Source organism: Sciurus vulgaris (assembly GCF_902686455.1).
Source record: "Sciurus vulgaris genome assembly, chromosome: 5".
Classification (NCBI taxonomy): Eukaryota; Metazoa; Chordata; class Mammalia; order Rodentia; family Sciuridae; genus Sciurus; species Sciurus vulgaris.
Window position 1 is genome coordinate 154,909,557 of NC_136465.1, and position 23,257 is coordinate 154,932,813.

The 23,257-nt window shown below is 38.1% G+C and overlaps 1 protein-coding gene across 5 annotated transcripts; it reads left to right on the plus strand.

Moving 5' to 3' along the window:
* Positions 1-625: 625 nt before the first annotated feature.
* Positions 626-22,274, plus strand: LOC306662753 (uncharacterized protein; the record flags this gene model as incomplete). Of its 5 annotated transcripts, XR_013764215.1 has the most annotated exons (4): positions 1,263-1,390; positions 11,364-11,530; positions 17,083-17,199; positions 18,471-22,274. XR_013764215.1 is itself a non-coding variant. In XM_079142838.1 (3 exons), 3 exons carry the CDS (start codon positions 626-628, stop codon positions 18,473-18,475), a joined length of 531 nt encoding a protein of 176 aa, XP_078998964.1. In that variant the 3' UTR covers positions 18,476-22,274. The 5 variants fall into 5 exon arrangements, 2 of the variants coding, with proteins under 2 accessions (XP_078998964.1, XP_078998963.1); XM_079142838.1 differs by lacking the exons at positions 1,263-1,390; positions 11,364-11,530 and adding an exon at positions 626-1,046 and having other exon boundaries at positions 17,114-17,218; XM_079142837.1 differs by lacking the exons at positions 1,263-1,390; positions 11,364-11,530 and adding an exon at positions 626-1,046 and having other exon boundaries at positions 17,114-17,199.
* Positions 22,275-23,257: the final 983 nt, after the last annotated feature.

The following is a 23,257-nucleotide window of genomic DNA, read 5'->3' on the forward strand; positions in this document are numbered from 1 at the left end:
GGTCCCTAGAAAGGTTACGTACCATTCTCCCACACGGTCCTTGCAACGTGCGCGCAGAAAACTTAACCGTGACGGGTGTTCTGGCCACATCCGCCCCGGGAGGACACCTCCACAGCTCCAACCACCGGCACCCACTCAACTCTGCTCGCAGAGGCATTGGGGCTGAGCGATAAGGTCCCACGGCAGGGGTGTCCGCCCAGCCCGCCAGGTCTGGCGAGGTCCGAGCGGCCGCTCGCGCCGCAGGCTGCAGTACTGGAGTGGGAGGACCGAGAGGGACCCTCAGGCTCGGGACCCTGGGGAAATATGAGGTGTCCCGGGAGAGCTCCGAGAATGGAGAGAGCGGCCGCGAAGAGGCCCCGCTCCTCCTCGGTGGTCAGGACCCCTCAAGGATGCGGGACCGGTCCCGGGCCGACGCGCGGCCAGGGCGCCAGCTCAGCCAGACGCCCACCACAGCTCCGGGCCCCAGTGCCTACCCGGTCCCGAGACCCCGCGGCGGGCGGAGCCGGAAGTCCCGCCCCTACGTCGACGTCACGGACGCCGCGCGCATCGGCCGCGGCTGGAGACGTTAAGAGAGAGGAGGCGGACTAACCGCCGCGGGAGTCGAGGTGTCTGCGGCAGGAGCTGCATGGGAAGGGTGGCCGCAGAATCTCTCCCGAGCCCGAGGGCAAGGAAAGTCGAGCCCCGGAGGCACTGGCTTCAAGGAGGCAGGGCGACGCGCGTCGTTGGAGCGGGAAGCCGGGCCCCCTGGCCTCCGCCCGCGCGGCGTCCCTGGGGGTGGTTCCTCTTCCCGCGCCTCGCCTTACTTCTGCCCGCTCTTGCTACCTTTTCTATCCCGAGGGCCACTACTGTCCGCCACGCCCGCCTGCCATCCTGTCTGCGAGCACGTTTTCGAGCTCACGAAGTCGTCTGCCGGCGCCTCCGCCGTGGGGCATCACCCACGAGCGGGGAGTGGGCCCGTCGTGCCTCGAGGGAACTCCCAGGTCCGGACCCCAGACCCGGGAGGAAATCCTGCCCGTCTCCCGAGCGCCAGCTCCAAGTCTCTCGGGGTAGGTGCCCCACCCCGGGTTACTCGGTGAACTACTTGCCTTCAGGCTGTAAACGAGACTCGGAAGTTGAGAGAGTCCAAGAAATAGGCACCCTTAATTCCACACACGTGTTCCAGGGCCTTAAGAGTTTGGATTCTGGTTCTCACTACGTTGTGAAGCACAGCTTATTTTTTTACCTGCAAGATTAATATATTGAGGCTCTGGTTGTGATTGGAAAGGCAACTGAAATGTGACATTTTTGTTGAAATGAGAAAAAGTGACCATCAGAAATGACAATGAGTATTAACGCATGGTTTATATAAATGAGATGTGGACGATATATCCAGGAACAGTAGAATTCCAAAGTAAGTTGGTGTATAATGTGTAGTGTGAATAACAATAGTTCACATTTGCTCAGCACTTAAGTATTAAGAACTGCAGTGCTTTTTCGGATTCTTATTTCTTACTCCCAACTCTTAGTTATCAGAACCATTACTTATAAATGTTGGAACCAGACAACTCCATAACTTCAGTAGTAACCAGTAAATTATACATTACAAATCAGGGGCCAGTGAGAAAAAAAAAAAAAATCAAGAGATGAGTAGCCATTGAAGAGAACCTTTACATTTATCTCATTTCTTACGCCAGAATAAATACTTAATGAGTCAAAAAAGACTTAAAGGAGACCATAAAAATAGAAGCAAATCAAGGTGAATATATTTATGATCTTGAGATTAGGCCTTCTCCAAGTTGAAACAAGAACTAGAAATTATAAGAGGTAAAAAGTAAATTTAAATACATGAAGATTGTAATCAGCAAAGTTGAAAACAGTAAACCAAGGGAAAGTAAATTGTTGTTTCCCAAAAAAAAAAAAAAAAGAAAAAAAAAATATACAAAGATCTCATAGAAAATCAATTAAAACTTAAAGCCAGGAGTAGTGGTTCACACTTCCAATCTCTGAATCAGGAGGCTGAGTCTAAAGAAACACAAATTAGAGGCCAGTTTCACAACATAAGGTGACTGTCTCAAATTTTTAAAGAGGGACCTGGCAGCATAGTTCAGTGATAGAACACCCCTGGGTTTAATCCCCAGTACCAGAAAAAAAAAAAAAAAAAAAAAAAAAAAACTTAAAACCCCAATTAAAAAAACATCCAATCAACAAAAATGTCTGACTTCCAAACAGATTTTTTTTTTCTCCATAGTGAAGCTCAAACCCAGGGCCTTGTGCATGCTAGGTGAGTGGGCTACCAATGAGCTACATCCCCAGGCCCAAAACAAATTTTTTTTGTCTATCAGTATTGATAGGCATGTGGGAATACAGTTCCCATCCTATACTATGATGTGCAGATGAAATTGCTACAACCTCATTTACCTTATATACCTGAAGGCCTTTGCCCCAGAATCTCATAAGGTACTTACACCAAGAAAAGAAGAGATTCACAGAGATACTATTTGCTACCATTTTTTATAATAAATGTCTCTAGAAGTAATATAAATAACATTAGGACAGTAAAGAAAATTATGATGCCTGTATACTATGGAATACTCTTGACCCATTAAAAACAATGCAAATTTCTTCACTTACATAAAAATATGTCTTTAGAATATAAATTGTTTTTCCCTAGAAAAAAAAGGAGAATACAGATCAGCATATACAGAACATGAATATGTAGATGTACATATGTGAACATAAGTACAAAACGATCTGGAAGAGCCAGGTGGTATGGCACACACCTATAATCCCAGCAACTTGGACAGTTAGGCAGGAGGATCACAAGTTGTCTAAGGCCAGCCTGGTCAACTCTTATGTCTCAAAAAAGAGCTGGAAATGTAGCTAGTGGTAGGGCACTCCTTGTTTAAATTCCTAGTCCTACTCCTAGTACCTGGGGGTTGGAGGTGGGAATTTGAAAGGATGTCAGTCATAAATGCATGTTATTTTCATCTTTGGAATTGGCTACCTTGTTCAAAGGGTTTGTTAAATAGTGAATTTATCATTTTTACAATAAGATGTGCCAGAGAAAGGAGAACCAATTTACTGCAGGAAGGTAATGTGGGGATCTGAGTCTCAGCATTTTTTTTCTAAATTGGTAGTAGTGATTGACCCAGGGACACTTAACCAATGAATTACATCCCCAGCACTTTTTATTTTCTATTTTGAGATAGGGTCTTACTAAGACTAACTTACTAAGTTGCTTAGGTCCTCACTAAATTGCTGAGACTGATCTTAAACTTACCATCCTTCTTTCTCAGCTTTCCTAGTTACTGAGATTACAGGCACACATCAACACAACCAGCCTCAGCTTCTTTCCCCCCAGTCATTTAAGTAATACAGAGTATTAATCCTGCACTGTTTCAGAAAACAAAACAGTAAGAAACACCTTAACTCATATGAGATCAGCATAATCCTAATACCAAGATTTGACAACATATTTTACAAGAGAATTACAGGCCAATATCCCTCACGAATATAGATTTTTAAATTCTTAAAATACAAACTGAACTTCACAACATCTAAAGGAACTCTGACCTAGGAGCACAAGCTTTAACATTGAAAAAAGCAGTATAATTTACCACATTAACAAAAGAGTAAAACAAAATGATGGTCTCAAATGCAGAAAAAGCTTTTGAAAAAATTCAAAATCCATTAACATGGCCAATATCATTCTAAATGGTGAAAAACTGAAAGCATTCCCCCTAAAAACTGGAACAAGACAGGGATGCCCTCTCTCACCACTTCTATTCAATATCGTTCTTGAGACTCTAGCCAGAGCAATTAGACAAATCAAGAAATTAAAGGGATACGAATTGGAAAAGAGGAACTCAAACTATCCCTGTTCGCTGATGACATGATTATATATTTAGAGGAACCTGGAAATTCCACCAGAAAACTCTTAGAACTCATAAGTGAATTCAGTAAAGTAGCAGGTTACAAGATCAATGCTCATAAATCCAATGCATTTTTATACATAAGTGATGAATCTTCAGAAAGAGAAATTAGGAAAACTACCCCATTCACAATAGCATCGAAAAAATAAAATACTTGGGAGTCAATCTCACAAAAGAGGTGAAAGACCTCTACAATGAGAACTACAGAACACTAAAGAAATTAAAGAAAACCTTAGAAGATGGAAAGATCTCCCATGTTCTTGGATAGGCAGAATTAATATTGTCAAAATGGCCATACTACCAAAAGTGCTATACAGATTCAATGCAATTCCAATTAAAATCCCAATAGTGTACCTTACAGAAATAGAGCAAGCAATTATGAAATTCATCTGGAAGAATAAAAAACCCAGAATAGCTAAAGCAATCCTCAGTAGAAAGAGTGAAGCAGGGGGTATCGCAATACCAGGTCTTCAACTCTATTACAAAGCAATAGTAACAAAAACAGCATGGTATTGGCACCAAAATAGATCAATGGTACAGAATAGAGGACACGGACACAAACCCAAATAAATACAATTTTCTCATACTAGACAAAGGGGCCAAAAATATGCAATGGAGAAAAGATAGCCTCTTCAACAAATGGTGCTGGGAAAACTGGAAATCCATATGCAACAGAATGAAACTAAACCCCTATCTCTCACCCTGCACAAAACTCAACTCAAAATGGATCAAGGACCTCGGAATCAGACCAGAGACCCTGCAGATTATAGAAGAAAAAGTAGGTCCAAACCTTCAACTTGTTGGCTTAGAATTAGACTTCCTTAACAGGACTCCCATAGCACAAGAAATAAAAGCAAGAATCAATAACTGGGATGGATTCAAACTAAAAAGCTTTCTCTCAGCAAAGGAAACTATCAGTAATGTGAAAAGAGAGCCTACAGAGTGGGAGAATATCTTTGCCACTCATACTTCAGATAGAGCGCTAATTTCCAGAATCTATAAAGAACTGAAAAAACTCTACACCAAGAATACAAATGATCCAATCAACAAATGGGCTAAGGATATAAACAGACACTTCACAGAAGATGTACAAGCAATCAACAGATATATGAAAAAATGTTCAACATCTCTAGTAATAGAAATGCAAATCAAAACTACCCTAAGATTTCATCTCACCCCAATTAGATTGGCGATTATCAAGAACACAAGCAACAATAGGTGTTGGTGAGGATGTGGGGGAAAAGGTACACTCATACATTGCGGGGGAGTTTACAAATTAGTGCAGCCACTCTGGAAAGCAGTATGGAAATTCCTCAGAAAGCTTGGAATGGAACCACCATTGGACCCAGCTATCCCACTCCTCGGCCTATACCCAAAGGACTTAAAATCAGCATACTACAGAGATACAGCCACATCAATGTTCACAGCTGCTCAGTTCACTATAGCCAGATTGTGGAACCAACCTAGATGCCCTTCAGTTGATGAATGGATAAAGAAACTGTGGCATATATATACAATGGAATATTACTCCGCCATGAAGAATGATAAAATTATGGCATTTGCAGGCAAATGGATGAAATTTGAGGATATCGTGCTAAGTGAGATAAGCCAATCTCAAAAAACTAAAGGACGAATGATCTCGCTGATAAGCGGATGAGGACATATAAGGGGGGGTAGGAGGGGTTAGCGTTAGGGTTAGGTTTAGGGTTAGGGATAAGGAGGGTGGTAAGAATGGAGGAAGGAAGGACTGTATAGAGGGAAAAGAGGGGTGGGGGGAAGGGAAAAAATAACAATGAAACAATATTGCCCTATGTAAATTTATGATTTTTAATTAAAATTTTAAAAAAAAGTCTTTGCAAGCCAGGAACAGAAGGAAACGTTCTTCATCAGATAATGATAATCTTTGAAAAACTTTATGGTAAAACAGCAAATGCTTTCTCCTGAGATCAGGAACAACATTAAATACTTCTGAGCCAAGTATTTAAGAAGGCTGAGGTGAGAGGATCACTTGAGCACGTGGATTGGAGACCAGCTTAGGCAACATAGCAAAAGCCTCTCTTTAAAAAAAAAAAAAAATCTGCTCTCACACTTATATGGATATTGGAGGGACCTGATCAATGCAATAAAATAAGAAAAAGAATAAAAATTGGAAAGATTAAGACTTTCTCATTTCAGAACTTGCTATAAAGCCGTCGTGACTAATATTCTAGCATAAAGATAGAAGCATAAGTCAATGGAATATAATTGAAAATCCAGGAATAAAGTCTTCTGTTTATGGTCAGTTGACTTTGAACAAAAGTGCTGAGACAATTCAACAGGGGAAAGAATAGTCTTCAACAAATGGTGCTCGGAAAACTGGATATCAAAATGGAAAAGAATAAAATTGAAACCCTACTTCACAACATATACAAATATTTTTAAGAAAGATTCAAACATAAAAGCTAGGGGCTGGGGAGATAGCTCAGTCGGTAGAGTGCTTGCCTTGTAAGCACAAGGCCCTGGGTTCAATCCCCAGCACCCCCCCCCCCAAAAAAAAAAAAAAAAAAAAAACATAAAAGCTAAAACTATAGAACTCATAGGAAAAAGTATAGCCATAAATTTTCATGAATTACACAGGAGTTTCTAGATGTGCCACTAAAAGCAAAAACCACCAAAAGAAAAAAATAAATTGCACTTCATCAAAATTAAAAATTGTGTGCTTCAGCTGGGCACAGTGGCACATGACTGTAAATCCAGCAACTTAAGAGGCTGAGGCAGGAGGATTGCAAGTTCATCCAGCCTCAGGAACTTGGTGAGGACCTAAGAAACTTAGCAAGACCATCTCAGCAGTTAAGTGCCCCTGGGTTCAAACCCGGTCCAAAAAAATAGAAAACCTGTACTTCAAAGGACACTATCTGGGTGCACACCACTAATCCCAGTTATATCTCCAAAGTAGATTTATAAATGTACACATTAAAAGATGCTCAGCATCACTAAGTCCTTAGGAAAATGCACATTAGGTATTGAACCACAAAGTCAGGCACATTGGCTTATGCCTGTGATCCCAGCAACTCAGGAGGCTATGACAGGAGGACCACAAGTTCGACCTTGGCAACTTAGCTAGATCCTATCTCAGATTATTTTAAGAATGTAACTTTGTGATAGAGTGCTTGCCTAGCATGCACAAGGTACCGGGGGAAAAAATTGGGTATCACTTTACTGTGATATCTACAAAAAGGCAATAACAAGTATTGGTAAGGATGTGAAGAAATTGGAATCCTCATACCCTGGTGGTAGGAATGTAGAATGATGCAACCACTACGAGAATAGTTTGGCAGTTCCTTAAGAGATTAAGCAACATTGCCATATGACCCAAATATTCCACTCCTTGATATATACCCATGTGAACTAAAAACAAGTTGACCAAAATTTGTATACACACATTCTAGTATTATTTGTGATAATCAGAAAGTAGAAACAGCACAAAGGCCTGTCAACTAATGAATGAATAAACAAAAAGTGGCATATCCATATCATGGAATAGTATTCAGCCATTAAAAGGAATGAAGTACTGATCCATGCTACGACATTGATGAATCCTAAACACATGCTCAGTGAAAGTCACATTGTATGATTTCATTTATACAAAATATCCAAAATAGGTAAGTACAAAGGGAAAGAAAGTTGACTAGTGATTTTTAAGGGCTTGGGACTGGGGCAATAGGAATGACTAAAATGGGTTTACATTTAGAGTGATGGAAATATTCTGGAATTATATAGTGATGATCGTATGATATTGTGAATATACTAAAAGTCACTGAATTATTTAACAGTAGATTTTATGTGATAGAAACTATCTCAAAAAATCTGAAAGAAGTAAAACTATATACAACATGTGTACATACAAGTAAACTACTAGACCAAGTAAATTGACTTAGCAAGTCATAGGACACAGGGTCAATATTAGTGAAATCAATTCTGTAACAATCAAGAAGTGAAATTATAAATAACACTGTTTATGACGTATCCAAAATCATCAGAAACCTAGGGATAAAGTTTAAAAATGTGCAAAACCTCTACATTGAAAACCCATAAAACATAAAACTTAGCTAAGACTTAGATAAATGGACAAATATGTTATATTTATGGAGGGAAAAACAGTATCATTAGGCTGTCTCTTCTTCCTAAATTAATTTATAGATTCAACCCAGTTACTATTAAAAAGATTACTATTAAAAAGAAACAAGCAGCTAGCAGAATTTTTTAGAGACACAATTCTAAAATTTATGTGAAAAAAAGGATCTGAAATAGCCCAAACAATTTCTAGGAAGAAGAACAAAATTGGAAAACATACACTACCTGATTTCAAGACTGATATGAAGTGTCACTAATCAAAACTGTTATTTGAAAACGGGTAGACTAATACATGGAACAAAATACAGGCTAGAAACAGATCCAGACACAGACAGTCCTTTCATTTTTGGTCAAGGCACCAAAGCAATTCAGTGAGAAAAAGCTTAACAAATACTGCTAAAACAACCAGATGTCTATTTAAAAAGAAAAAGAACTTCAACCCCCTTTCCTCCATACACACAAAAGAATTCAAGATGGTTAACATAAATCCCAGATCTATAAAACTTCTAGAAGAAAGAAGAATATCATCATAACCTTGGAACAGGAAAATATTCCTTGCATGCAACAAAAGATACTTAACCATTAAAACATTGACAGATAGGACTTCATCAAAATTAAAAGTTTCCACTCTTCAAAATTACCACAGACAGAAATATCCACCATACATGTATCTGTCAGAGGATATTCGGACTGCATAAAGAACTCCAAGAGAATAATGAAAATTGCTGTTAGCATTTAATTCATTTAATAACAAAAACATGGAAACTCCATTTCATTAAGAAGTATTGATACCTCTTTGCAGATGACATGTAGAAAACCCTAAGGATTTCACAAAGCTGTTAGAACTAAGTGAATCCAGCAAAGGGGAAGATTACAGAATCCACACAAAAACCATGTGTATTTCTATACACTAAAAAAATCTGAAAAGAAAATTCCAAAAACAATTACTGTGGACTGGGGGTATAACTCAATGATAAAGCACTTGCCTAGCATGCACAAAACTTTGGGTTTGATCTTCAGCGCTGAAAAATATCTGTTTACAATGGCATAAAAACAAATACTTTTAAAAAATTCTTCAATCCATCAAAAAAAAAAAAAAAAAAAAAAAACCAAATACCTAGGAATTAGCCAACCAGGTGAAAGACTATTACAACGCATACTACAAAACATTGCCAAAAGAAGTTAAATTAAACATTAATACAGGCAGTACTCAACCTTGTGAAAGTTCATGATCTTATGGCTACAATGACATTTAAATGATACACATGTGGTAGAAAATGAATTTTAATCTTCCTGGACAAACAATACATGGGGTGTAATGTTTCATGATGCTGGGCAGCAGCAGCAAGCCACAGCCCCATAAGTCATGTGATTGTGATGATAAATATACTCTATAATATACTATGCTGCCAGATTTTTTTGAAATTTGTGATTTTGCATACCATGTCTACAAATACTATTCTGTATTTCTTTATGATAAGAGTAAGGCAATAACAGAAGATGAAAATTAAGACATCTGCCCAGCATTAATGCAGTAAGCCAGTAATGGCCATCAGCACATGAATTTACATTTGCAACTGACGATATCAACCATCATAAGCAAATGAGTGATGCAGTGAAATCATCAGCATGGGTTAAATTCAGTGTCATAAAGAAAAGAGATGGGTCTATTGAAGATATGAAAATATTACATCTCATGGATGGAAGACCAGACACAAAAGTGCATACCACTTACTCTACTGATGATTGAAGCTAAGGCAAAAAGTTATTTTTGATACACTGAAAGTGTGTGCCAATGATCCTACATACATGAAAATGTTTGTATCAAGTTATGAATGATTCCAGCTCTTCAAAAGGTGTCATAATTCTCATAATGTAAAGATTCTCAGACAGCAACTGCCAGTCCTGAAGGCACCAAAGCTTTTAAGGAAGTGCTACATAGGATAATTGTGGATGAGATGTATCTGCCAGAGCCAATGTACTTGCCTATAATACCAGCTACTAGGGAAATGAAGTAGGAGGGATAGCAAGTTTGAGGCAAGCCTGAGCAACTTAGAACCTGTCTCAAAATATAAAAAGTGTTGATGATGTAGCTCAGTAGTAGAGCACCTTTTTTTACACTCAATTCCCAGTAAGTACCACAGCAAAAAAAGAAGAAAAGAAGTACAAATCATTAATGTCAGTGAAACAGGCTTGCTCTGATTGTTTATGCTGGAACTTAACGGACATTCATCAAGAGTAAAAGATCATATAAGGCTGCTCTGGGGTGAAATTTTCACAGGGTTCAAATTAATAACTTTTCTGGTCTACCACTTCCTATTTATTATCACCATAACAAGAAAGTCTGAATAATATAGGCAAAACAACATCCTATAATCAAGATTCTTCTGACTTTACACAATGCTCAAGGGCATCCAAAACACATTGGTGACATGCATCCTGATGCAGAGGGTGTGTATTTCCAGAACACAGCTGAACTCATTCAGCCAGTGGACTGAAGCACAATAGCTGTGTTCAAAGCATACTATTTATACCAAATGTTTTCACAGGCCTTGAAGTGACTGAATCTGGCTCAGTGCTCTAAGAATTTTGGAAAGATTTTTAACATTTTAAATGCTATCCAAAACATTCCTGCAGCTTGGAATAAGTCACAGCAATGCATGAATGGCATTTGGAAGAAAGTTTTGAAGTCATGAACATCCATAGGTTCTAACAAAGATTTTGCTCTTGATGAAATAGTAACTAGATATCAGTGCTTGGGAAACAGCTAGAATTCAACTTTGGAATACAATGGAAGATACAAGAGTTCATTGACATTGACATTGAAGAAATTTCCAGTGAGGAGCTGATTGAACTGGAGGAAAAAAAAAAAAAGTTAAGGCAGAGGAACAAGTTACCCCTGAAACATCAAGAAAGTTAATAGCAAAGAAACATGAGGCCAAAACTGTGGCATTTGCTAATAATCCTCAGTGTAGTCAATGTTAGAAGGAATGAGTGTCAGTTACAAGAGATTCATTTAAGAGTTGACAGACCAATTCAATATACTTTTTTGTAGAGAAATATATAATGAAAAGAAGAAACAAACTTTGCAGTCAAAACAACATCTTTCTAAAGAAAACACTGTGCCCTCTAAACTATAAATGTCAATGTGCCAGTGCCTTCTACCAGCATTTTTTTTCCTGAACACAAGGAAATAATTAAACTATCTAAAAGAAGCAGTCTCATACATAATGTTATTATCTGATTAATAATTGTTCCTGCTTTTATTGTTCTAATTGGTTATACATAACAGTAGAATGCATTTTGACACTGATGCAGCCACATCAATGTTTATAACAGCTCAGTCCACAATAGCTAAACTATGGAAACATCCTAGATGCCCTTGAACAGATGAATGGATAAAGAAACCGTGGTACATATACACAATGGAATATTAATACTCAGCCTTAAAGAAGAATGAAATTATGGCATTTGCAGGTAAATGGATGGAACTAGAGAATATCATGGTAAGTGAAATAAGCCAATCCCAAAACACCAAAGGCTGAATGTTTTCATAAGCAGATGGTGATCCATAGTGGTGGGGGGTACAGGGAAGAATGAAGGAACTTTGGATTGTGCGGATGGGAGTGAGGGGATGAATGGGGTGGTGGGATGGGAAGGACAGTAGAATGAGTCAGACATTATTATCCTATATACATGTATGATTACACTAACAGGTGTGACTCAGCACCATGTACGGCCAGAGGAATAAGTTATGCTCTGTTTGTGTACATCATCCGCTTAGCAGAGAAAACATTTGGTCTTTGGTGTTTTGGGATTGGTTTATTTCACTTACCATAATATTCTCTAGTTCCATCCATTTACCTGCAAATGCCATAATTTCATTCTTCAATGATGGTGTTCAGATTAGAAGTAATGCATTATTTTACTTAAAATATTTTCACAATGTATTCTTTGTGTGTTGTGTTGGTTTTGTTTATTTTTTGCAGTTCTGGAGATTGAACCCAGGGACACTATACCACTCTGCTATATCCCCATCCCTTTTTAAATTTTTTACTTTGAGACAGAATCTCATTTAGTTGGTGAGGCAGTCCTTGAACTTGTGATCCTCCTACATCAGCTTCCCAAGTTACTGAGATTACAGGCATGTGCCCCTGTGTCTAACTCAATTTGTAGTACATTATCAGAACATAATATCTTCATAAGGTAAAGACTATCTGTAAGTGGAAGCCCATCCCATGTTCATGGATTGGAAGACTTAAGATATCAGTACTGTCCAAAGCAATCTACAGATTCAGTGTAACTCCTATTAAAATTCTGGTATTTTCTGCAGAAATAGAAAACTCATTCTAAAATCCATATGAAATCTCAAGGAAAGACAATATTGAAAAAAAGAACAAAGCTGGAAGACTCACATATCCTGATTTCAAAACTTATTGTGAAGCTATAGATACACCAGTAGACATATAAACCAATGGAATAGATATCTAGTAATAAACCGTCCCATAGATGGTGAATGATTTTTGTTAAGAGTGCCAAGACCATTCAATGGAGAAAGAGTCTTTTAAACCAATAGTACTAGAAAAACTGAATCTCCATATACAAAAGAATATTTTGACCCTTACCTAACATCTTGTATAAAATTTAACTCAAAATGGATAAAAGAACTAAGAGATAAAGATATAAAGTTCTTAGAAGAAAACATAGAGCAAAGACTTCATGGCATTGGATTTAGCAATTATCTCTTGAATATTACACCAAAGGCATAGGAAACTAAAGAAAAAATAGTAAAATTGGGCTTGATGAAAATATTTAGGTGGTATTAGGGATTGAACTCAGGACATGCTAGACAAACACTATACCACTGAGCTATACTCCCAACTCTTTAGTTTTGAGCCAGGTTCTTGCTAAGTCGCCCAGACTGCCTCCAACTTGCAGTCCTTCTGCCTCAACCTCCCAAGTTAATCAAATTGTAGGTGTAGCACTGCACCCAGCAAATTTTTAAATTTTTGTGCATCAGCTGGGCATGGGGGCACATGCCTATAATCCCAGAGACTCAGGAGGCTGAGGCAGGAGGATCACAAGTTCAAGCCTCAGCTAGTTAGTGAGACCCTATCTCAAAATAAAAAAGAAAAAAAGCTGGTGATATACTAAAGCAGAATAGTAGAGTATCCCTAGGTTTCCCAGTACCTCAAATAAATAAATTTTGTGCATCAATAGATGCCATAAACAGAGCAAAACAATAACCCCCAGAACTGGAAAAAGAATTTGCAGATCATATATCTGATAAGGGATTGATATCCAGAAAAATTAGAGAACTGAAACTCAACAAGAAACCAATATAAGACAAAAAAAAATTGAATAGGCATTTTTCCAAAGACATACAAATGGCTAATAAGCACCTGAAGATATGCTCAGTATCACTAATGTAGGGAAATGCAATCAAAACTACAGTGAGATACTACCTCACACCCATTAGAATGGCATAAAATAACAAATGTTGGTGGGGATGTGGAGAAATTGAAATCCTTGAACACTACTGGTGAGAATGTAAAATGGTATAACCACTATAGAAAACAGTATAGTAACTTCTCAAACTAAAAATTACCATATAATCCACCAATTCCGCTTGTGGGTATGTACCCCAAATAATCGAAAGTATAGGCTCAAATTTTTGTACACCCATATTCATGGCAGCATTATTCAAAATTCCTCAACTATGGAAGCAATCTAATTGTCTATTAACCTCAGATGAATGAAGAAGCAAAATGTGCTCTATACATTCAGTAAAGTACTATTCAGCCTTACAAAGGAAGGAAATTCTGACATATACTACACAGAACTGGAGGACACTATTTTACGTAAAATAACCAGTCACAAAAAAGACAAATACTGTATGATTCCACTTATTTGAGCTACCTAGAGTAGTCAAAACCACAAAGAAAAAGAAGAACGGTAGTTGTCGGGGCCTGGGGAAATGGGGAGTTATTGCTTAACACATACAGAGTTTCAGATTTAAAGGATGAAGAGTCCTGGGGATGGATGATGGTTCTGACTGTGCAACATTATGAATGTATTTAATACCATTGGTGGTAGAGCACTTACCTAGCATGTGTGAGGCACTGGGTTCAATTCTCAGCACCACATGTAAATAAAATAAAGGTCGAGCGACAACTAAAAAAAAAAGTTTAGGGCTGGGATTGTGGCTCAGTGGCAGAGTACTTGCCTAGCATGCGTGAGGCACTGGGTTTGATTCTCAGCACCACATATAAATCAATAAATAAAGGTCGATCGACAACTAAAAACTATTTTTTAAAAAGTTTAAGAATATGGTTGAGGGTTGCAGTTATTATGGCTCAGTGGTAGAGCACTCTCCTAGCATGTGTGAGGCCCTGGGTTCGATCCTCAACACCCACATAAAACAAAATATTTTTTTAAATAAAAATAAAAATTAAAAAAATGATTGAGGTAAATTTTATGTGTATTTTAACACAATAAAACAATTGGGGGCGTGCTTAATAGCTTTAGTCATCAAAGGAATGCAAATTCAAGCCACAGTAGATTCCATTCTATACACTCCAAGGTGCTAAAATCAAAGTCTTATAATCCAAATGTCAGTGAAGATGTTAAACAGCTAGAACTTATACACTTTTGATGTGAGTGTAAACTACTTTGTAAAACTGCTTGACAATTTGTTTATGGCTGAACATTCATTTCCCTATTTATGATTTATCAAATCTCAGTTAACTAAGAGAAATTAAAATACAGGTACACACATACAACTCATACACAGAATGTTTAGAGCAACCTTAATAATAATAATATTATTATTATATAATAATAATCATAATAACCGAAAATGTAGTAACCTAAATGTATATAAACAGGAACACGGATAAAATATAAAACTTATTGTATATTTCATACAATGGAATACAATTCAGCAATAAAAAGCAACAAACTGCCAATATACCTGACAACATGGATAAATCTCACAAATATTTTGATGAACAAGAAGCTGGGCACAGCAGAGTACATACTATGCAATTGTATTTGTATGAAATCTAAGGCAATACTAAGGTTTTAGAAATTCAGAGTGATTATAAGAGACAGCAACCCAGCAAGATAAGAGTCCAAGGGATCTCAATGATAGAAAGGTTCTGTATATTTCAAGTGGTAGTTACACAGTATAAGACGGTTGTCAAAACTCATCAAATGAACATTTAAGATAATGTGTATTTTATTCTGTATTAATTATACCACAGTAAAATATATATTTAAAAGTGCTAGTAGAAATTATACCTTTTCATTCATTTAAATACTAATGATTGCTAGCAAAGTTACTCCCTTCCTGATAACAACATACCCAAGAAATCTGACTAGTTATCAGAAAGTTGCTTGGTGCATACAGACTCAGCAAAAAGAAGTACAGTTAAGATCCAAACCATAGTTATAAATTATATGATTTTAAAGGATACAGGAGGATATGTATAGGTTATATGCAAATACTACACCATTTTATACAAGGGACTTGAACATCTACAGATTGTGGTACCCATAGGAAAATCCTGTGGATACTGAGGAACAACAGTATATGATCCTAAGGAATAAATGTGAACTGCAGAAAAGCTTAAACAGTGCTCAAACAATAACAAATGAGTTGGTCCACTATGAAAGATAAGTGTTTTAAATTATTGGTATAAAATTTAAGTATTACATATTGTCAGTTAACAAAATTCACATTGCAAGTAAATGGGAAAATGAGGTATTGAGAAATCCATTAAGGACATTGTTTTAAATTTTTAGGGCTGGGGTTGTGACTCAGTGGTAGATTGCTTGCCTCAAACATATGAGGCACTGGGTACTATCAGCACCACATAAAAGTAAATAAAGGTATTGTGTCCATCTACAACTGAAAATAAAGTTTAAATTTTATATGATAAAAAGTGAGGACTTTGGAGGTTTTGAGCAAAAAATAGAATGTTTTAGTTTTAGGATATAGGTTGGTTGGTTGGTTGGTTATTTATTTAGTACTGGAGATTGACCCAGTGGTGCTCTACCACTGAGCTACATCCTTAGTCCTTTTTATTTTTTAATTTAATACTGGGATTTCACTAAGGTGCCCAGGCTAGCCTTGAACTTGCCATCCTCCCACCTCAGCCTCAGGAGTGGCTGGGATTACAGGCATGAGCCACTGTACCTGGCTAGGATATAGGAACTATTTTAATAAAGAGCAGGCAATCCTATATTGCTTTTCAGATTTACTACTTTGTTATCATAGCCAGAAATAATATAAGAGGAATAAACTTGTGTTTCAGAATGTCAAGGAAAAGAAGTTATATGTCATATGGCTCAGTGGTAGGCAAAATATTTTTGTCTTAAAATTTAGCATACCTTCTCATCTTTCACTCCTCTTATCCTAATTTTCTTTCATCATTCTACTTTTCCCTCCTATTCTCTTTCAACCTCTTCCATTTTTTCTCCTTGAGACCAAATTTCTCAACTTAATAATTTTCATAATTGACCCCATCAGGAGTCATTTTAGATATTTTTTCCCAATTATCTCCCCTGTCACATGCCCATTAAATCTTAAACTACATATATACTGAAATCTTAAGCCACAGATTTACTATCTGTTCTTCTGCTGTGGCTCTTTGGAGGGCCACTAGCCATTGAAATATCTGAGGGTTCCCCCACCAGCACCAAAGCCAGTTTTTGTCCCCTTAAAACTGCATGCTCCAGACAATGAGTTCTTAGAAAAGATCATGTCCCACTTAACATGGTTTGCCCTGTGCTGCTTATTATAATGTTTGGCACATACTAGGCAGTCAATACATGTATTAAATGAATATTTGTTTAATTAAAAGTGAAAATAAGTGGCTGGGATCATGGCTCAGTGGCAGAGCGCTCACCTAACATGTGTGAAACACTGGGTTCGAGTCTCAGCACTGCATATAAATAAACGAATAAAATAAAGGTCTGTGGCAACTAAAAAAAATATTTTTAAGTGAAAATAATCACTATTACCTAACAACTAAAATATTTGGTTCTTTCTTAGATAAAGCTATTTACTACTCATTACTCTACAGTACCTCCACTTTCAAAGAAGGTGTTCCTGAGAATATATCTGCATGACATGATGGAAAATTTGGAAGACAAACTAATCACAAAAACGGTAAGTTCAGAGTCAAAGGGTAGGTTGTATATGCAGAGGGCTAATTTTATGTACTGTACGCTGATATTTTTCTAGTTTCACTTTCAGAAGGGGATCCTAATTTTTTCTCCTTAGGCTGTACAGTCTCTTTGATACTCATAACCTACTGTTCAGATTGTATTAACTTCAGTTGAGGTGCAAGAATTATGTTTTTGTTAGTTTTTTGCTTTCTGTTTGTTTTATGTGCATGATACTGGGGATTGAATTCAGGGGCACTCTGCCACTGAGCTACCTTCCCAGCCCTTTTTTTATTTGGAGACAGGGTCAGCTTGTGCAGCTGACCTCAAACTTGTGATCCTCCTGCCTCATTCTTCTGAGTAGCTGGGATTACAAGCATGCACCACCATACCCAGCAAATTTAAGACTAAAGAATGAGGATAAAGTGAAGGGCTGGCTGAAAGAGAAGAGAGAAATGGAGGAAGTCATCAAACTTTTTCTGAATATTTTTTATCTGTAAGTTCTCTTCCAACTTTAAATTTTATGATCTTGATGATTATTCTTTAAGTGAATGATTTTCAATAGAAGCTTTTTTAGAAATCTTTGGAATCTCATTGGTTGCCTCAAGATTGGGGACTGGTTCTACCAACATTTATGGAATGGCAGACATCTTGCAGTACATGGGACTTTAGTCAGGTACTGGTACTGGAAGAAGCAGACAAGACAGAATTAGTTATGCAAAATATTGATTGGGGGACATGTTTTTTTTTAAACCGGAGAAGCCTTCAGACTGTGATGCAGACCCTATTCCTGTGTCATGAGAAGAGGAAGGAAATTAGATAGGAAGAGTTTTAGGCTACAGTACAGCTTTGAGTAAGCTCTGGCCAAGCCAATAAAGAGCCTCAGAGAAAAGACTGACTGACCATTTTGAGGGGGTCCCAATTTGGACAGACGTAGTCTATCTGCTCTAATAACCACTGCTGTGCTGTCATTGGTGGGGAGTGGTTCAGGGAGGCTGTAGCTATAGGGCAAAAGCTATGGTGAATCCCCCAGGCATGGCACCGGGAGACTGTTGGCTAACCATGATCACAGCAGATGGGGGGTCTTCCCCACTCCCTGTCTCCTCACCCTGTATTCCCTCCCCTGATATCTCCCTCTCAAAATAAAGATGGCACCGTATTCAGAAAACTTTGCTTGTAAAGCAGGAGAACAAATAATATAAACAAGAACATCTGAGACATGACAAGGTGGCTATTTTGATGTTTTCCTTTTTTAACTTTTCCTTTTTTTAACAGGTTAAAGTTGGATACGGAAACAAGTGTTGGGAGATGAAACTTGGGAGTTGAAATTCAGCATGGAAAACAAGATGAACTGAAGTTCCCAGGCTGCATGAGTATTCACATTTTTTGAGTTTCAACAGTTTTTTGGTTTGTTTGGTTTTTTTTTTTTTTTTTTTTTAATCTTTTGACCTCAAAACCTTTTGCAAACTTTGGGTGTACTTTGTAGCATCTTTTAAGTTATGGTTGTGAAGAGGGAGAACATATAGAATGTACAGAAGTGTCTCAACCTGACCTACAATATCAGTAATCTTACCACAGATCCACCCCTGTGGTTTCTTGTTCAAATTTTGAAGGTCCCACTTCATTATCAATTTAATTCATGTTCACAGTTTTAGCATCACAGCTAACCATATTTTTAGTAGATGGTCTGGAACCCCTTGCCTAAATTATAGGCGGAGTTTTTCACACTTTTCTCTTGGAAAATCTTCTCATCACCATTAACAAATGCTTTACTAGCTAATTAATTTACTTAGCCAGTAGCTGCTTCTCAATAGGCCAGCTTTGGAGGCATTTTCATAGCATTATTTTTATTTTGCATCTTAATTTTTTTGGATGTGAACCAATGCCATTTTTAATTGCTGCTGGGGACATTTTGTCAAAGGATTCCTTTTTGGTTCCTTCATCTTTGTCATCTGCTTCATCTTCTTAAGTATCGCTTCCTGATATTTGTTACCTTAAAACATTTGCATCTACATTTATTGTCTTTTTCATGTTTTTTTCAATCCTGTGTTTCCTTTCTGGTCTTTGCAGCAGGTTCTTTCTTGACCCACTCATATTCTAGGAACAGCTCCTCTATAATTCCTCTGAATCTCTCTTCTTGAGAAAAAACTTAGAAGTTGTTTATTGAGACAAATTATAGCCTTTGTCACTCAGTTGGTCTCAGGACCGCAACTGCTAGGCATCATCATCCTTTTCTACTGCCCATTTCAAATTCTACTCTCTTTCAGCTGTCTTTGCTACAGTCTTAGTAGTTTACCTGGGTTTAACCCAAATCCTTAATTCCTAATTGGAAAAGTATATTTATTAGAAATTATATACACTCACACTGGAATTGCTGTATGTGTCCTTCCATAGTTACAATTAAGTATCAAAAGGCTCTTGTGTCCACGTTTTTCCTTGCCCATTGTGTAAAAGCAGTCCTTTACTTTCTATTGATCAGTTATCCTGCCAATATGGGAACTTCTCCTCTTGCCTGCTGTTATCTGTACACAAAAAGTCCAACGTGCCCAAACAGCAATAGCTTGTGTTTCAATGGGACACTTGGCAAAAAAAAAAAAAAAAAAAAAAAAGCATTCCTTTTTAGCAGCCAGAACTTCTACACCTTCAAAGCCCAGAGTTGTAAGAATAGGAAATACAACATTCCCTAATGAGTCAGTAGGAGTGATGTTAAGTGGGACCACTTCTGCTTCCTCTGCTTTTAGACCAATGTGTTCTTCCAGTCTGGGACCATACTGTTAGAGATCTCTGATTTAGTACATATGCTGCATCCTAAAGGATGACACTTCATTCTTGGCAAAATACTTCCTCAGAACTAGCACTTCAGTGGCACCTTTAGTAGGCTTCCCAGTGCTGTGGAATATGCACCCTGTAGATCCCTTGATCATGAGCTCACACTCCTACTACCTTTACTTGAAGTGGTTCACCTATTTGGATGCTATGTTGAATTGGATCCCATGCCTATGTCTGAGTCCTTCTTTAAGCCTCTGGGTAAGGGGCTGGGATCCTTCAGACAAGCAAAGTCATACCCAGAGTAAGTATCCCTGTGAGAATGAACCACAAGCCACTTCTGGAATTGGAAGGATCCATGTTGTTGAACTGCCACCAAATGGCTGGCTTATCTCTTCAAGTAATAATGCCATATCAGGGTTGCAATATTGATCTCTGCTGCTAGCAAGTTAGACTTTCAAAGGCAGAAGTAGCTATAGATTGGCCTTAGTAAGTGGGAACTCATACTGTTTGGTTCATGTGTAGCCTTCATCTCTGCAAACATGGCCATTCCATTCATGTTCCATTATGGAATGGACCATGACCAAACTTGGCTAACATAAACTAGTAGAATTCTTTTATCTACTTGATTTTTCAGTTTCTCTTTCATAGTAATGATGCTTTCTGATCAGAATAAACATGAAATACAAAAAATCTTCACCCTTTGTGCCCTCTATGTCCATCCATGTGCCTGTATTCAGACCTCTTTATCTCTAATCTTCATCTTTTCCTTTAGGATCCTGATCAGCTGGCTAGGCCACTGACTTGCCCAGGAATCTGTATAGATTCTCAGTACCAAGTTACTTCTCCTTCCACATAAAGTTGCCTATTAGGAAGATTTTTCCTCTAAGCTTTCAGGGTGACCCCTTAATGTATACTTTCCACTCATATACCAAACCAATCCATTCATAAATCAAGCTTGACATTTTTTCTCCTCCTCCTGTGGCATGTGCAGCCTGAGGAAGGGATTCTTGCAACCATCCTGGGTAATATAGAGGGATCTGGGCTACTAATTCATACTCAAACTCTCTAGTCCTACTGGCGTTTGATTTTGAATGCATTATTTCTGTATTATTGCTGAACCCATTAACTTTATGACTGAGCTCATAATGGATACTTCAGGCAAATGATACCTTTAACCCACGGCCAAGCTTTCTGCTTCTACAAGGGCCTGGAACTGTTTCTTGAGAAGAGTAAAATCCTGTGCCACAAATGGCATGGCCTTGATCCTAGACTCCAGAGTCCTACATTCTGATCTCCCATTGAGACTTGCTATAAACTCCACACTGACTGCTGCAGAGCCCTTTGCTGCTCCAGGTTGCACTTGGAGCACACAGCCCTCCATGTCTTCCAGGGTATGAGCTAGAAAAGTATTCCCACATTTGGAATTTGTTGCTTCCTGAGCTCAAAGAGGCCCATTAGCCATCTTGCTTCATTATAGTAGGAGATGCAATATGCAGAAATTTGTCTTTTACTATGGAGATGATGTCTCCACATGTCACTGACTACTAGACCTCTAAAACCTTACAGAAGTGTTAGATTCTTGGAAATCTTGAAAGCACCTTCTGGATGTACGTGTCTTACCAAGGCCTCTGGCATATAAGCTGCCTCTTTCTCATTCTGCCCCATCAGCACATTATTGATAAATCAAGGTGCTGTTCTGCAGAATGTCCACACAATCCAGGTCTCTTCAGACTTTATTGCAACAGAGTTGAAACATAGTTCTTGAACAAAATTGGAAATAAATATTTTCTCCTCCACGTGAATGTGAACTTCTTATTCTCATTTCTGATTGAAATAATACCACATCAGTGTCCACAAACCATGTGCCAGAAGCCTTATAAATCTGTCATAGCAATGGTGGCATGTCCAGCACAGCTTCAATTGGGACTACTACTTGGTTAAGCTTGCTGTGGCGACCTATGTTCACTTTGTAGGACCTTGAGTGGTAGTAGTCATCATCATCTTCCCTGCAACACAATATTGGTTTTTAATTTTCTGTCTTTACTGGGATGGGAGACAATTTCAAGGGCTTCCAGTCAGTCTTTCTCAATGTGATAGCTCTTATCTAACAGCCTGAGTACACAGTACTTCAATTGCCAAGGATGTCTCTGTAATTATTTACTCCGGGACCAGGGAAGTGATCAACAAGTGGATCTGCAGACTCAGTGAATTCACTGCAAACTGAACTTTTACTATGCCTGTTACCTGATCCCATAATCCCTAACTCTAGCAGCAAGACCACGAGGATGTTTGGGGTCTCCAGTTATTACAGTTGACTCAGATCCAAAGTCTAAAATCTCCTTGAAATGACTAGGTATATCCTTTCCCCTAGAACAAATGTCTTTCCCATTTGATCACAAATTCAAGGCCAACCTGGGTAATTTAGGGAGATCCTGTGTTATGGTTTGGCTATGAGATGTCCCCCAAAGCTCCTATATTAATGAAGAAATGTTCAGAGATGAAAGGATTGGATTGTGAGAGCCATGACCTAATCCATTCATCCTTTTTATGGACTGAGTGGTAACTGTAGGCAGGTGCAATGTGATTGGAGGAGGTGGGTCACTGGGGGCATGGCCCCTTCCTCCCTCTCCCTCTTATTCCTTATCCCACCATTAATTAAGCAGCTTTCCTCCTCTGGCCCTTTCACCATGATGTTCTGCCTCATCTTTGGCAAAGAGCAATGGAGTCGTTCATCTAAGGACTGTGACCTCTGAACCCATGAACCTCAAACTTTTCCTTCTAAGTTGGGTCAAGTGCTTTTGTCATAGTGATGCAAAACTGATTAACACACCCTATCAAAATAAAATTTTTAAAGGGCTGGTAATTCAGTTTAGTGGTAGAGCACCCTGAGTTTAATCCCTAGCATTGCAAAAAGAAAAAGAAAAAAAAAAAAAAAAAAAGAAACAAAAAACAGGTACTTGGTCTCTAACTCAGATTCTGATTCCATGTCTGGAATAAAGCTAATGAATTTATATTTCTAATAATCTTCAAAGGTGACACTGATGCCACCTTTTAAACCATATTGGTAAGAATGAAAAAGACTGGTATTAATTATTGAACCTGGGTACCGAGGAAACCATGTAGTCCATTATACTATTATCTCTAGTACATGTTTGAATTTTTCACAATAAATTTTTAATAAAATTCATATGCCAACCTCTAACAACTTTTTTTTTTTTTTTTTTTTTTGTACTGGGGATTGAACTCAAGGGCACTTGACCACTGAGCCACATCCCCAGCCCTATTTTGTATTT